Genomic DNA, 16,377 nt, shown 5'->3' with positions numbered 1-16,377 from the left:
AAAAGCCACAGCAGTAATCAGGTCAGAGAAAGAATATTGTGAAGAATTATTAGTTATAGGTTGGCTATAAGGTACTGGAAGGGACAAAGGAACACTGAGTGTTATGGAAAAGGAAGATAGAGAGAAAAGCCATCGTGCCTAGCACTGTAGGAGAGAGGATTAGGAGAAGAACAAATGTGCACACATCTTTCTAGTCCCAAACACAGTGGCACTCAGATCTTCTTAGGAGTGCTGTAGCTATGGTCTGCTGGCTGGAGGACAGGTTTCTGAGATGGTGCTGACCACAACTAGCAGGCAGGAGCCTGGATATTGTTGTGGAAAAGAATCACTTGCAGCTGGTGGCTGGAATGATAGGCATACTTGCGGAAGGCTCCACTTGCGGAAGGTTGTGCTCTGTTGAATTCCTGTTCCTCGGCAGCAGGGCATCTGTTCTCTATGAAGAAGCTTCTTGCTGACAAGGAGCAAGCCTGAGGGCAGCTCCAATAGCACGAACCAGAAAACAAGCTGCATTGGCTCCAAAGAGGTCTTCCTCAATCAGCATTCCCCTAGCGCACTCCACTCAAAGGACTCATTTTGCTAGCTTGCAAGGGAACTTGCTTATAGGGTCCATCTCACCATCATAGAACTAAAACAAATAGTGGATTTATACAAAGAACAAAACTGATTTCAGGATGGAAATTTTCACTTGAAAAATATTTAAAAACTAATCAAAATTTAAATTGGATGATTAGAGAAATAGATGATTAATGGCACAGTTCAGCAGCCTCTTACAGGATTGATAACTAGACTCCAGGGGATGAACTTGCACCTAAGGACATCTGGCTACAAATGCTTGACCAGATAGGGCTTAACATATGTGACAGAATACATGAAATCTGTTGGAGGAGACTACATGGGGGCATGGATCGAGGAGGGGGTGTCTAAATTTGATTAAGATTTATTGTAGGCAATACACAAAACTCAGTGAAATTATGCATTAAAATGGGATATCTTAGTAGTGTATAAACTATTTCACAATGGTTTATCAATATTGACTCCGTAATTATAACCAATGCACCAGAAAAAGATAAGAGATTTATAATAGTGTAATGTGGGGTATATAGAGTACAGGAGAGTCTGTCTTGTTTTGCAATTTTCCTATAATTATAAGTCCTTTAAAATAAATATTTTCAGTGCAATACATATTTCTTAACAAGCAAAGGTGGAAAAATATTACCTAAATGCACATATGAAATAAAAATTATCATCAGTTTTCAGGAAAAACAAACTGTTCTACAAAAATAAACTCTTCTACAAATAAACTTTTCTACAAACTTTTTATCTACATGAAAGAAGAAATATGAACAAGAAAAGGCAAATATGTGGATATATCTAAGTTGATATTAATTAAATGAAATAATATTATGAATTTTATAGAGTTTAAATATCTGAAACTATAATACAAGATAACAATGATATAAAATTTTCAAGCCCAACAGAATACAAGTGACTCTACTGTAGTGTCTGGAAGTGGTTAAATAAATACTATTTTATACTAGAATTTAATAATCTAGTTGCAATATGTAGGGCAACCACTAAAAAATAATAAAGTAACATATAGCTGACAGTTAAAAATGGAAAAGAGAAAATTAAAATAAAGGAAAGTAATGATGGAGAGAAAACATAACATAACATATATAAAAACTGTATCGTGAAATGGTATATTTGGTTGTCATGTCAGTGTTGTAATACCAAATAAAAAGAGAAAGATGACTAGATTATGTTAACGTATGTGTAAGGAGAACCAGAACATGTTAAAATAGTATATAATTTCTCAAATGTGTGAATAATAATGGATAAAAGTAAATCTTAGAAAACGAAATTTCATGAAAAAGGTAACCAAAAGAAAATTGATACTGCTGTACAAATGTCGCAAAAGTCAAAATTAATGAAGAAAGCTAATTCTAAAAAGACACATTTTTTTTTACAAAAGGTCAAATCTGCAAGGAAGATATGGTTATTCTAATAATGCTTCAGATTGTATGAAAGTAGGACAAACATTAAATCTGATTAAGACATTTTACAATATTTCTCTCATTTTCTTTAGAAATAGAATGTGAGAAAATCCTTAAAGATGAAAGTGTTAAATGAATAAAAAACTTGAACCAATTAAATATATGTCTTTATACATATTTTAAATGTATAGATAATAGTTTTAACTCATATTAAGCATGTGTTAGAATATAAAGTAAAACTTTTACAAATTTTGAAGAATTGAATTTTCGTAGAATATATACTTTCTCCATCATGGAAGTGATTTAGGATTTCACGATAAGAAGATATTAGAAGGTTTTCAAATGCTCTGAAGACCCAAAAATAAACTTTAAAATAACTCTGAAGAAGAAATGTTCATGGACATTAGGAATAGTTTTTGTTATAGATAATTAAAATATAACATATCAAAAATGTGGTACAATATTTTAGTTATGAATGGATAATGTAAATATGGGACATTTGCACAGTGGAGTTCTAGGCAGTAAAGAAAGATTAAATCATGAAACTTGCAGGTAAATGGATGGAACTAGAAACTGTTATACTAAGTAAAGTAACACATACTCAGAAAAATAAACAGTGTATGTTTTCATTCATGGATGTTAGCACCAAATCCTTGTACGTAAGCATATATCCTGATGCAACTACAGAAGTCAGAGAAATAGAAAGGAACTAGGCAGGTAAAGGGAAAGAAGAATCCCAGAGAAGGGGATAGTAGGAAGCAGATGTTACCAATGGGGAAATGGGGTTATTTATCTGTGAAGGAAGGAAGGAAGGATGTACATGGGGCCATGGGGGCAAAGGGAAAGAAGTAACTCAAGAGAAGGGGCATAATAGAAGACAGGTATTATCAAAGGAAAAATGAGTATACTTAAACTAGGGAGGGAGGAAGGAGGTTAGACAGGGAGAGAGGAGAGAGAGAAATCTTAGGTGGTGTTAAGAACCAGATGCAGATGCATTAGCTCAAAAACCTACTGAAAAATATGCGTACAATATCTGAACATGAGTGCATGTGTGTACCTTAAGTAAACATAACAAGAAACACAGTGCCAGACAGGAGAAATCACCCTTCAAGATGTTGGTCAGGGTAGTCCAGGAGATAACCAGAATAACACAGACTTTTGTCACAGTCTTTGATTACCTTCTAGAACTTGAAGGTAAGACCTACTGCTGAGACAGGACATAATTCAGACAAGGAGTTGGAGCTATGAAGTTTGGAATTGAATTGGAAGTCTCTTCCCTGAAAACAAGCACTCATAATTCTAGAGAATACTCTGTGAGCTGCTAAGGGAGAAAATCAGTCAATGGTCCAACTACAGCTTTGAAGCCTAATAAACGATTACAGCAGCGTAGTAGTGGCACTCTTATCTTGTAACCAACTGCTATCAAATTGGATTTAAAGTCTTCTCAATGAGAGAGAACTCATGTGTGGTATTGTAAACATAACCAAATACACATGACTGGAGAGGTCATAGATCCTAGATAAAACCCTTCCTCTGTCCTATTCCTAGAAAAATATTTCTTACTCTATGCTAAATGTGGATCCTTCTATTAATGGAAAGTGTACAGTCTACCACTCATCAAAGCTTCTTTTTGCAACAGATGGAGACTGTTACAGAGTTCCACAACTGGTCACATACAGAGAATATCTGTGAAATGCCCAACCCTAAGTGACACATACACAATGGACCTCTACAACTAAGGCTCACAGAACATAGCAGAACAGTTCGTAGAGAGAATACTAGTGCATCTCTCAACTCTCACCAATGAAGCTTCCTCATGCAACAGAGGGTCATGTACACAGAAGGCCACAGTTGGCCAAAATGTAGAGAATTACAGACTGTGGAGACCATGTCACTAGATAGGACTCTTTTATTTTATTTTTGTTTTATGTGTATGTGTGTATTGCCTGCATGTAGGTAAGTGCACCCGTGTCACGCAATGCCTGCAGAGGTCAAATGAGACTGTCAGATCCCCTGGGACTGGATTTACAGACAGTTGTTAGCTGCCATGTGGGTGCTGGGATTCAAACCCGAGTCTTCTGCAAAAAAAGCCAGTGTTCTTAACCGTTGAGATATCTCTACAGCCCCTGGGACTCTTAGATTAAACCTCACCCACTCATGGTTGAGGGATCATTACAGAGGAGGTGTCATAAAGATTGTAGGAGCCAGGGTTGGTGCATGATCATGAGGAGGCAGAGTCTACTAGGCCTCTGGGAACTTGCTCATATAAACTTGAAGCAATGGTGACAGCATGCACAAGACCCATGCAAAGTCAATCAGTCAAAATCCTAGCATAGAACTGGGAAAAGGGGCAAGAGGACCCAACCTTAAATACAAGTTTATTTCCTACACTATGATATGCATATTTAAGACCCATGCAGAGTCAATCAGTCAAAATCCTAGCATAAAACTGGGAAAAGGGGCAAGAGGACCCAACCTTAAATACAAGTTTATTTCCTACACTATGATATGCATATTTAAGACCCATGCAGAGTCAATCAGTCAAAATCCTAGCATAAAACTGGGAAAAGGGGCAAGAGGACCCAACCTTAAATACAAGTTTATTTCCTACACTATGATATGCATATTTAAGACCCATGCAAAGTCAATCAGTCAAAATCCTAGCATAGAACTGGGAAAAGGGGCAAGAGGACCCAACCTTAAATACAAATTTATTTCCTACACTATGATATGCATATTAAAAACCAGCCTTTCAAGATCTGAAGGAAGGAGATCATTATTATCAATTTGTTTAACATTATACTTTGAGACCAATAAGTGAAATAACCAACATTTTAAGAATTGAACACATGGAAAACACTTGAGCAAATATTTCAACAAATGTCATCCAAATGGCCACTAACATGAAAATGTGCTTAACATAATTAATAATCAGGAAAATGCAAGTTAAGTCACAGCACTATGCTCTTATAAAATCTTCAGAGAAGCTGAAACAGAAAGCAGGACATCCCAAATCCTGGCAAGAACAAATGACATCGACATCTGGTCCCAGACACACAGCTGGTGGGAATATAAAGTAGAGTAATCTCTTTGGAAGACTGCTTGGCTATAACCAATAAAATAGAACAAGTCAGACCTTTTGACGCAACAATTCCAGTTTACCTATGGAATGGAAATGCATATGTTAAATCCACTGAAGACTGGCATGGAAATATTCCTGTCAGCACTCTTTACAATAGTAAAACCAAGAAAAATTCGAGTTATCTTTCATTTGTGTAATGGACAAACACATATTCTGATATATTCACATAATGCAATAATACACAGGAATAAAACTGAATAAACTACAAGTTTATGCGGCAGTATGAATGTGTCTTCAAAACAGAATGATTAATTAAAGAAGGTAGACACACACACACAAACAGTACACTGTATAATTCCCAGTCCCCTCTCAGAGAGATAGATGATAGAAGATAGATAGACAGATGATAGATAGATAGATAGATAGATAGATAGATAGATAGATAGATAGATGATAGATGATTGATACATAGATTAGATAAATAGAGAGATGATAGATAGATAGATAGATAGATAGATAGATAGATAGATAGATAGATGATAGATAGATTGCTTGATTGATTGATTGAATGATAGAAGATAGGTGATAGATAGAAGATAGATAGATGATACATAGATAATAGATAGATAGATAATAGATAGATGATAAATGGTTAGATAGGTAGGTGGATAGATGGGTGGATAAATGAATGGATAGATTGATGACGTAGATAGATAATAGAGAGATGATAAATAGATGATATATAGGTAGGTAGATGATAGATAGATAGATAGATAGATAGATAAATAATAGATAGATAGATAATAGATAGATAGATGATAGATAGATAGATGATAGGTAGATAGATAGATAGATAATAAATAGGTAGGTAGATAGATGGATGGGTGGATAGATGGGTGGATAGATGTTTGGATAGATTGAAGATATAGATAGATGATAGATATATAGATGATAGATAAATAGATAGATAGATAGATAGATAGATGATAGATGAAGATAAGTAGATAGATGATAGAGGATAGAGGATAATAGATAGATGATAGATGAAAAATTGTTAGGTAGGTGAATAGATGAGTGGATAGATGGATGGATAGATTGATAATATAGACAGATGATAGATAGATAGATGATAGATAGATGATTGATAGACAGATAGATAAAGGTGAGAGAGAGAGAGAGAGAGAACCAAAACAAGCTAGCCTGCTGTTTCAGGATGAAGACAGCTGTCACCTTCAGCTATACAGAGTGCTTTGTAGGTACTAGTCCCATTCTAACTTTAAATTTTAAATTTGTGCTGCTTTCTGAGGATGCAGTTCAGTGGCAGAGCATTGTTTAGCATGCACAAGTCCCCAGCTTACATACCCTACACCTCAAAGTAAGATTTCATTTGTAAATTTTGTTTCTTGAAACTTTAAATATATACTTAAGGGTTGGATACTCTTCTGTGTGTGTGACACACTTCACACTGCCTTGGGCAAAACAATGTGGAGCCCAAGTCAGCGATGTTCAGTCAAAGCACACAGTAGTTCACTGCCTGTTTTCTTCACAATCCTGCAATAGGAGTGCTTCCTGTTCTCCCAGTGGCTCAGGTGGAACACACAATTCTTCTTTCCTATGCTTCTACTTGGCATTTCCTGTTCCTCCCTGATCACCCTTCTCTCCTACCTTCCCTTCTCTCTTCCCCCTTCCTTTCTATGCATACCCTGTTCCCTTACCCCTTGATTTCTACACCTGAACTCTCTTCCAGCAACATTCATCTTGTGGAACAGGACTGCATCAAGAAAGCTCTTCAATGTAAGTCACTTTGTAGGTCACAATCAAACCCCGCAATAGCCTGGTCTACTTACAGATATCATTTGGATTGGAGGAATGCATAAAATTGAGTTCTCTCAGTACACATGATTTATAGCTACAAGTTTAAAAATGTGCACAATGAAACATAGCTCTGTTCAATCCTCAACCCCAGGTGGATTTAAGCTCTGGAAACTACAGAAATGCTTTTTTCCCATTGTCTAGAAAATTGCCAGATACCTAGTATCAGATATTCAGTTATTATTTATTGAAGGATCCAAAAATAACATATTTAGGAGATAAATTGGTGAGTAAATGTCTAGATATTAGGCACTACTCTTCTCTGTCTCTGTTCTCAATTTCATCCTGAAATGGTGACTACTGTGAAATTTCTGGATCTACCCTATAAACCTCCAAAAATCCACAAGACTTAAATCTCTTCACTTCATTGTTCAAAAGTAATACCTCAGCTATCAAAGACTTGGGCCTGACTATTTCTATGCCTCAAGCTTAGATTTCATGAGTCTAATTGAAATGAGATGTTGGGACTGGGGAGGTGACACAGTGCATGAAATACTTGTTGCACAAACTTGAGCACCTGAGCTCAAATGCCTAAGATGCATGTAAAGCTGACGTAGTAGAGTACATCTTCAACCCCTATGCTCTACAATGAGATGGGAGAACCTGTGTTTCTCATGGGCCAGCTAACCTAGCACACAACAAAGAAGTCCTCGCTCAAATAAGGTGGAAAGTGAGGACCAGTACCTGAGATTGTCCTTAGACCCCCATATGCATGACATGGCATTTCATGCCCATGCTCACACACATACCTATACACATACACATGCATCATACACACATACACAAAACAAAAAAATAAAATGAAATGTGATGCTCTTCTATCTCTGTTAAATATGAAAGTCAGAGAATGATGCCAAGTGATGGATCAACTTCAGGAAAGCTGATGAGGTTTCTTTCCATTTCCAAAGACTGACTCTATTTAACCATCACTGCAGATAGAAATGAATATTCTGTTGACAATGGTGGCTGTCAAGACAGTGCAGTAATACAATCAGCAGCTATTACTGCAGATGTCAAGCTGGCCGGGAGCTGGAGGCAGGTGGCAGAGGAGGTGAAGGTACCAACTAAGACTGTCTGCTTATGATGAGGCGGCAGAGACTATGTATGTAATGCAGAGATGGGGGTTGCATTTCATCCAGAACCAGCTGAAGTGCTTCTGTTAAATATTGTCAAGAGCACATATCTTCTTCTCACGCTTAACTACAGTCTCTGCCCCTATTTGTATAAATTGGGCAAGCTATGTAATTGCTCCAGATTTCCATCATCTGTATGCTTTAGGGTGAGAGTAATTCCTGAAACCACTGGCGAAGTGCTTTGAGAGCTAAATAACATAGGACATTCAAAACTCTTAGCATTGTGAGTGGCACGGCAGAGGCTCAGTCAGGGGATACCTGTACACTGAGCTTTCATTCATGAGCACAGTTGCTGCCCACTTTTGGAATGTTTTGGAGGCCTGAGTGGACTTGCTGGTTTAAACTTGGAGATAGGTAGTCTAGATAGGGAATTTCATATCCTACACCCCACTGTTGTCTCCTGACATTTTTGTATTCATTCTACTAAAATGCTTGATCATATTACAAATTCAGGCATCATGTTTTTTGATTTTCTTTTTTAGGTGCATGATAAATAGAAAAGCACTTCTCTGCTGTCTGTTCATGATGAGACTCACATGAATAGACAGTGGGGGGAAAGTAGAATGGATAAAATACATTTCCAGTGAACATGCCCAGGGCTGTGGGTTTGCTGGAGATTGCTGGACTGAATCACAGCTCAGGTTCAAATGATCAGTCCTGTCCACCAAGGCTGGAACAGGTCCCAGTGTAAGGTTTCAGGTAGGTGGCAGGGATATTCAAGGACAACAGAATTGTGCTTTTTCTGAGACAGGCTTCACCCAGGGCAGGGACCTCCGGAAGGGTACAAATTCACAAAGGCAAGACTTTTGAATCTCCAAGGCTCTTTGTAATTCTTTCTTTTCATTGTGAGAATGTTTACATTTGGGTATGATTGGCAGTGGGAGTCCTGGATGGACTCAATATCAAAGAATAAAACCTGTGGTATTCAAATTAAAGAAGAGAAGATGACCACTGGTGACAACAAGACTATACAATAAGATACCACTTTCCTGGTCTGATATTCAGTGACCGGTGTGTTTTCCTTCTGCTGAGGATTATCACCATCATCAATTTTATTATTATAGGAACCTGTCAAGTTTATAGCCCAACAATTGACCATTGTGGAGTATAAAATTTTTATTATAATTCTTTTATAATAGCTATTAAGCAGGCAAGGGAGTATAGCCCACTCTTATCCATTTCTCTCATATTTTACTCTGGTTGTTATTGTAAACACTAAAATATTTAGAGAAGTGTTTTCTATTGCTTCCTTTGAATTTGTGAGAATCAAGAGTAAAATCACAAGGTAATGCAGAGTGGCTGCTTCCCAAGGGCTAGAACTAGGAATGGTAATATGGACGGAAGCACCTCGCCTGCAAAGACCACCTCTGGGATTCTCATTCATCTTAGTAGCTTTTTTTTTTTTTTTTTTTCGTTTCTTTAAGGGGCTATTTGGTAGAAATAGAAAGGTCATGGTGCAGCTTGCTCAATTATTGGACATACATTGCCAACTTGTTTGTATGCATATTATCAATGCAAAACACAACTATCACCTCAAAAGAGACAAGAGATAGTTTGATCTGGAGTCAGATATGAGTGACCATGGGCCTGACACAGCAATACAGATTTAAATTCCCAAAGACTCCATGTCTAACATGGTAACTCTTCTGTGAGGTTTTGTATAACAGAACAAAGAAAATTAAATCAAGATACTTCTTAAATGTAGTGGTAGATACCTCAGGTAGGTAAGTCACAAAAAGCAAGGAAATCTCTGCTATAGCCTTAGATGCTATCTAATGGCATTCTCAGACTTTTGATGGGTGGAGGTTCGAGGTCTGTTTGCATATTCCAGATTATTTACTTAATGATCACAAAGATATTAGGTCATATGCATGGATTGGGAATAGATGGCTATTAAGGGGAACTAAACATATCTCAGGATAATTTGGCTCTGGAATTGAAACATTCCAGTCTCCTCACATTACTTAAATTCTAATGAGTCAATCATTCTTGCAAAAGGTTCAATGTAAGGTACAGTTCATTCTAAGAAATTTTGTTCACAATCGTTAAGTAAAAAGTGATAGAAGCCATTTTGAAATACACTGCATTGTAATGTCACTACATATACTAATACTAATGAGTCACTGGCATTTACTCACTGGCTAGTAAGGAAAACATGTTAGGTGGTTTCAAAGTAGATGCTGTGGGATACTGTAGCCATAAAACTGAAGACATTTAAGAAGAAATTTTCTTTGCATAGATATAGGTATAGATAATATGTGTATATATATGTGTGTGCATATGTAATTTAACTTATTTAAATTGATTATAAAATACAAACATTATAGTGTATATTTATTGTTTTATTAGAATAAATCTGCAGTATACCTTTAAGTAAGACTGAACATTTGTAAAAGGCCTTGTTATACAACTTATCCTTTAACCTTTCTCTAACGACACAAAAACTTGTGGAGAAACCATCTTTTTAAAAATACTTTACTTAGCCAGGCATGGTGGCACATGCCTTCAGTCCCAGCACTTTGGAGGCAGAGGCAGGCAGATCTCTGTGAGTTCCAGGGCAGTTTGGTCGACATACCATATTCCAGGCCATCTGGAGCTCCAGGGAAACCCTGTCTCAAAGACACCAAACAACTTTATTTATTGTCACTGGGTGTGTATGAGTCTGTATGGTGTGTATGTGTGCGTGTGTGTGTGTGTGTGTGTGTGTCTGTGTCTGTGTCTGTGTCTGTGTGTGTGTAGGTCAGAGTACAACTTCCAGAGTCTCTTCTCTCCTTCCACCTTTACATAGTTGCCAAGAATGTAACTCAGGCCCTCAGACGTGCACAGCGCATGCCCTTACCCACTCAACCATCTCACATGCTCCTGTGGAAGAACCTTGTGGGGAACAGCACGTGATTGCATTGATGCTCCTTGTTCAGGAATAACATTGAACCTCAGCCGTGTTTTCTGATTCACAATGCAGTTGTTTAGATTTTTTCAAAGCTTAGAATAGAAGAGAAAATAAGAAGCCTATCTGTCACAGGGTACTGAGTTATTATATAGACATATATACTTGCTGAAAAGATGTAAGATTTTTGTTACTTGTTTTTCTGGGTTTTGACATTTATAGTTATTCAAATATGCAAATGTCTTTGTAATCAGGAAAAAGCATTTATCATTTGTTATTGAATTCAATTTTCTATTATTTTGATTAAGAATTTTATACCCATTGATGCAAGTGAAATAGACCCTTGATTCTCAGTTTACTTATGTTCTTTATAGCAGTACTTCTCAATTGAAGTATTTTGTTCTCTGTATACACTTTAGCATGTCTAAGACACTGTCTTCACAACAGAAAGGGTGTGGCTGGCCTCTGCTGGGGAAGGGCCAGGCTGTTATCCAAGACCTGCTGTGGCTCGAATAATCCTCATGTTAGAGCTTTTCATTCTGTGTGTCATATCTCTTTAATATGGGACATTTTCTCTACCTTACATGCTTAGTCAATATACTGAGTTTTGTTAGTTTATCTTTGTTTTTATAAGTCCCATTTTTTCAAATTTGCAAATTCCTTTTTCTTTTTTCTTTCAGTTTTATTTTTTAGATAGGGCCTTCTTATAACCCAACCTGGCCTGGGACTTGCTGTGTAAATCAGGCTGGCCTCAGTCTCACCGAGATCCTCCTGCCTCTGCCTCTCAGGGACTGGGATTAAAGGAGAGCTTTTTAATGTATGCTTACTTTTATAGTTTCATCTTCTCCCTCTCCTGTTGTATCATTCTATACTGCCAAGTTTTATTCCAACACCTGTAGTCCTCTGGGAAGTCTTCATCCATCGTTCTCACGTCTAGACATAGTTGCACTTCCTTTCTTGCACAGGTTATACATACCTCTGCTATGGAACTTTTTACATAATGTGGCAATGATATACACTTCTACTGGTAAGGGCCTGATTATCATGTTTTCATCCCCAGATCAGGGCTGCCTGACCTAAAGACAGAGTTCGATAAATGTTTGTTGAATGAATAAAGCCCATCCATTCTAAAGTTCACACAAACATGCAGCTAATGCACCTTTCTTCATTTTCTTAAGTACATGTTTGATTCATGCTGGGGCCATCAGTTGAAATATGACTAGTTAAATCATTTGGATATCAGAAAGTTGTAATTTAAACACTGTAATAGAATATTTTATGGCATACTGATATTGGTTGGCTGACATAGTGATAAGAGGAGTTCATTGTCCTTGTTCCTTATCCAGCAACAGGCAGCATGGACAGGATCAGAATGGCAGGGCTGCAGTGCTGTGAGGTGTGCCTCATCTTAGGCCCTGAGCCACCGATAAGAAGACTCAAAACCTGGAGAGAACCAGTGATTCTCCCAAGTTGAAGAACATTTATTTGTAGAACTAGGAAATAAAATCCAGTTCCCCCTTCTCATTTGTTATTCTTCTCAAATGACCCAGCTCTCTGGTCACTGAGCTTTCATTCAAAATCACACTACGCTGAGTAGTTTAAGAACACCAGAGTAATGTAAGATAGGACTTCCTTGTTCCTAGGGTTTCAGCATCATGAAGTATCCTGTATGTCTATTACTGTGTGAGATCCTTAGTGAAGGAATATATAATTATATCATGTGCTTTCAATGCTCACCCAAGCCAACTCCATCCTTCCAGAAGCACTGTACCTCAGCTACCTGGTTGTTTATTAGAGATTTCCGAGGTTAGGGGACCTGTTTAACAGCCTTTGCTCTGAAGAAAACCTTCCTTGTGTGACATGTATTTTTCTTGCTGAACGATAAACCCCTGACTACATTTTCTTAGTTCAGAAAATTTAAGTCATCTGAATTTTCCTCTGTGGTAATGTTTCCGAAACATTATGCTTCTGAACACATCTCAACTTAAAAAATGTTTTATCAAGCACTGAAGACTATTTGTAAACACATATATAATATATGTATAAATACATTATTTATTGAGTTCATAAAAATGACTTAAAAGCCTTATAAAGGGCTCACTTATTTTCACATGTCACTTCTCTGAATCATTTGTAAAGTGACTCTTACACCTCAGCTGGTGTCACACAGACTATGAAGGCTATGGTAGTTCCCTGGTCTAGGGGTAGTAGGTGAGATACAAGTGCAGAAAAGTTTGAGAAAATCCCAGTCTCTCTACATGTATTAAAGAAAGGCTTATATTTCTTGAAAACTTATTAATACAATAGCAGAATGCATTGCGCTGAAATGGATTGAATCATTTAATATTCTTGAGCTGTTCATAGTTACATAAATAAATGCAAACTCTACATTCTATTCATCCATTCACTTACTCAAGCTCCAAACAACCTGACCTATGCAGTGCTCATCATGTCAAACACAGAGCAGACATTTTGGATGCAAATATCTCCTCTGACATTGAGTAACTGAGATTTAGGGTAACTCATTTAGTGTACATTAGACTTCATCTATGAGAGAAAGATAACAATACTTAACCTGATATGGTTTGAATTATTAAATGGCATGTTGTATAAAGTGTCAGTGAGAAAATATGTTGTTGGCTGCTTCTTCATGGCCAGGTGCAAAGAGATAGAAGTTCATAAGTGCAGGATTTCTGGTATCTCTCATCCCCCTTCTTTGCTCCCCCTCTTCCTAGAGGAGGAGTGAATTAATGAAATGGATTTTAAATAAAGAAAATGCATTGTGGGGTTTAGCCCACCTTCTGTTTCAACTTTGCTATCTGCAAACAGGGCCTGTGAGCACATTAAGAAAATGACTGTGTTCATTAACTGTGCTGTGCGGTGTGCTTGGGTGGAACTCCACATGAAGATTGAGGTCCTTCAGCTGTGCCTGGGACCAGGTGGGAGGTTTGCCTAGGAGTCCCCTTATTATCTACCTGGAAACTGTAATTCTCTGATTTTAATTTTAGTAAAAACGAAGTTGATCATTTGTCTCCATTTGCTTATTTTAGGTGAGACCCCAATTCAAATTTCAGGGAAAGAACATAAATTTCTGTTTGAACCTTCTCAAACTATTAGCATGTTGCATTTGCCTAATGCACAGTAGATGTTAAAATATATTTCTTTCTCCCTTTTATTTCCTTCTATGATATTTGTTGCTGAAGGTTAAAAAATATGTGCAACAGTATCTTTCCCTCTCCAAGGAGCTTCCAGTTCAATAAAAGAGATAAGATGGATACACAAACAACCATAGTGGAAGACAGCAGGAGTAAATAAGAAGCAGGCAGAAACTAAGCGATATGGGAATTAAGAGGATAAAGAGATAACTCACTGTTGAATCAAAATGAGTTGCAAAAACCAAGGACAGGCACCTGATCACACAGTCCTGGGACTGAACAGCTCTCCTTCTGTTTCCTTAACATCTTTAATAAAGTTCCCTATTAGAGTTCCACCTAGTACTCCTTAGCCTGCCTTCTTTTCTCTTTTGATTGACACTGAAAGGCATCTGAGATTTGAACAACAAAACTGTCACAGCCACAGTCAAGGCAGTCTTTACAGACGCTCTGAGGTGGGGGTGGGGGCGCTATTCTTCAGTATACTGATACTTTTAGACTGGAAAGAAAACACCAGAAAACTCAAATCTAAAGATTTGCTCAGGAAATTACAACCTTCTTCATTTAATTTTGTCCAGTTTCTTAAGTAATATATCAAGTTTCCCCTAGTAATTCAGAAGGATCATTTCAACCCCCAAGTTTTAATATTTATTATAGTTAACACTATATTGACGAGACTTTAGCTGACATGAAGTCTCAAAACGGGGTGACTTACTCTTCAGGCTTCATTAGCACCAAAAGAGGAAAGGAAAAAGTAGCCTCCAAAATCTTTAATTGATAAGCAAGCATGTTAATTACTAGTCTCCTTGTTACCACATAATGTTGGACAGAAAACAGCTTAGAAAGGAAGAAGGATTTATTTTATTCATGGTTTCAGGGTATAGTTCTTCATGGTGGGGAAGTTGCAGTAAGAACAGCTCTGGTTATGACTGCATGTAGGGCATCAGGTATGACGTTGAGGTCCTTGATCCATTTGGAACTGAGTTTTACGCATGATGAGAGCTAGGGATCTAGTTTCATTCTTCTACATGCCCTGATCCATTTTGATCAGCACCATTTGTTTAACATGCTTTCTTTTCTCCTGTGTCTATTTTCTACTCCTTTGTCAAAAACCAGCTGGCTGTAAATGTGTGAAATTATATCTAGGTCTTCAGTTCTATTCCACTGATCTATTTGTCTGATTTTTTATGCTTTTTTATTACTATATTATACTGTGATGTTTTATCACTGTATCCCTGTAGTATAATTTGAGATCAGGGATGGTAATGCCTCTAGCAATTTTGTAATTGTGTAGGATTATATTGACTATCCTGGACTTTTTGTGTTTCCCTATGAAAGTTGAGATTAATTTTCAATTTCTGTGAAGAATTGTGTTGGAATTTTAATGGATATTGCATTGAATTTGTAGATTGCTTTTGGTAAGATGGAAATTTTCACACTATTAATCCTATCACTTTTGAGCATGGGAAGTCTTTCCATGTTCTGGTATCTTCTTCAGTTTCTTTCTTCAGTGTATTAAAGTTATATTGTGCAGACTTTTCACTTCCTTTGTTAAATTTATTCCAAGATATTTTATGAATATTGAGGCTATCATGAATGGGGTAATTTCTCAGCATGTTAGTTGTTGGTGTATAGGAAGCCTAGTTATTTGAAGGTGTCAATTTTATATGTTTCTACCTTGCTGAATATATTCTGTCTAGGAGTTTTTTTGGAGAATCTTTAGGATCCTAATTACAGAATCACACAGTCTGCAAATAGACTTTGACTTCTTCCTTTCCAGTTTATAATTCCTTTAACTCTGTAATTTGCCTTACTGCTCTAGCTGAGAGTTCAAATGCCACATTGACTAGGAATGGAGAAAGTGAACATCCTTGTCTTTTTCTTAATTTTAAGGGGAATGCATTCAGTTTTCCTTCATTTAGTATGTGGTTGGTTGTGGGTTTGTGATATATTGCCTCTGATACATTGAGATGGGTTCTCTGTATGCCTAGGTTCCCTATGACTTTGATCATGAATGGTATTGAATTTTGTCAAAGGCCTTTTCTGCATCTAATGAAATGATCATGGGGTTTCTGTCCTTGAGTCTGTTTATGTTGTGGATTACATTGATTGATTTACATATGTTGAAACATCCTTACATCTCAAAGACAAAGCCAATTTGATCATAGTGGATAACATTTTTGTGTGTGTTCCTGTATTAGTTTTTAGTAATATTTCATTGAGATTGATAATTTTTGCATCTATACTCATCAGAAGG

The 16,377-nt window shown here is 37.0% G+C and overlaps 1 protein-coding gene across 1 annotated transcript in view; it reads left to right on the top strand.

Annotated features, from left to right (window-relative positions):
• LOC103731729 (EGF-like and EMI domain-containing protein 1) overlaps positions 1 to 16,377 on the top strand; it is a 616,338-nt gene that overhangs the window by 419,979 nt on the left and 179,982 nt on the right. Inside the window, 2 exon segments of the mRNA XM_029562083.1 lie at positions 7,884 to 7,922; positions 7,925 to 8,005. Of these exon segments, the coding sequence (XP_029417943.1) occupies positions 7,884 to 7,922; positions 7,925 to 8,005 (120 nt within the window).

This window comes from Nannospalax galili, unplaced genomic scaffold (assembly GCF_000622305.1).
Source record: "Nannospalax galili isolate Female #2095 unplaced genomic scaffold, S.galili_v1.0 scaffold33, whole genome shotgun sequence".
Classification (NCBI taxonomy): Eukaryota; Metazoa; Chordata; class Mammalia; order Rodentia; family Spalacidae; genus Nannospalax; species Nannospalax galili.
This window is presented reverse-complemented; position numbering and strand designations above follow the sequence as displayed.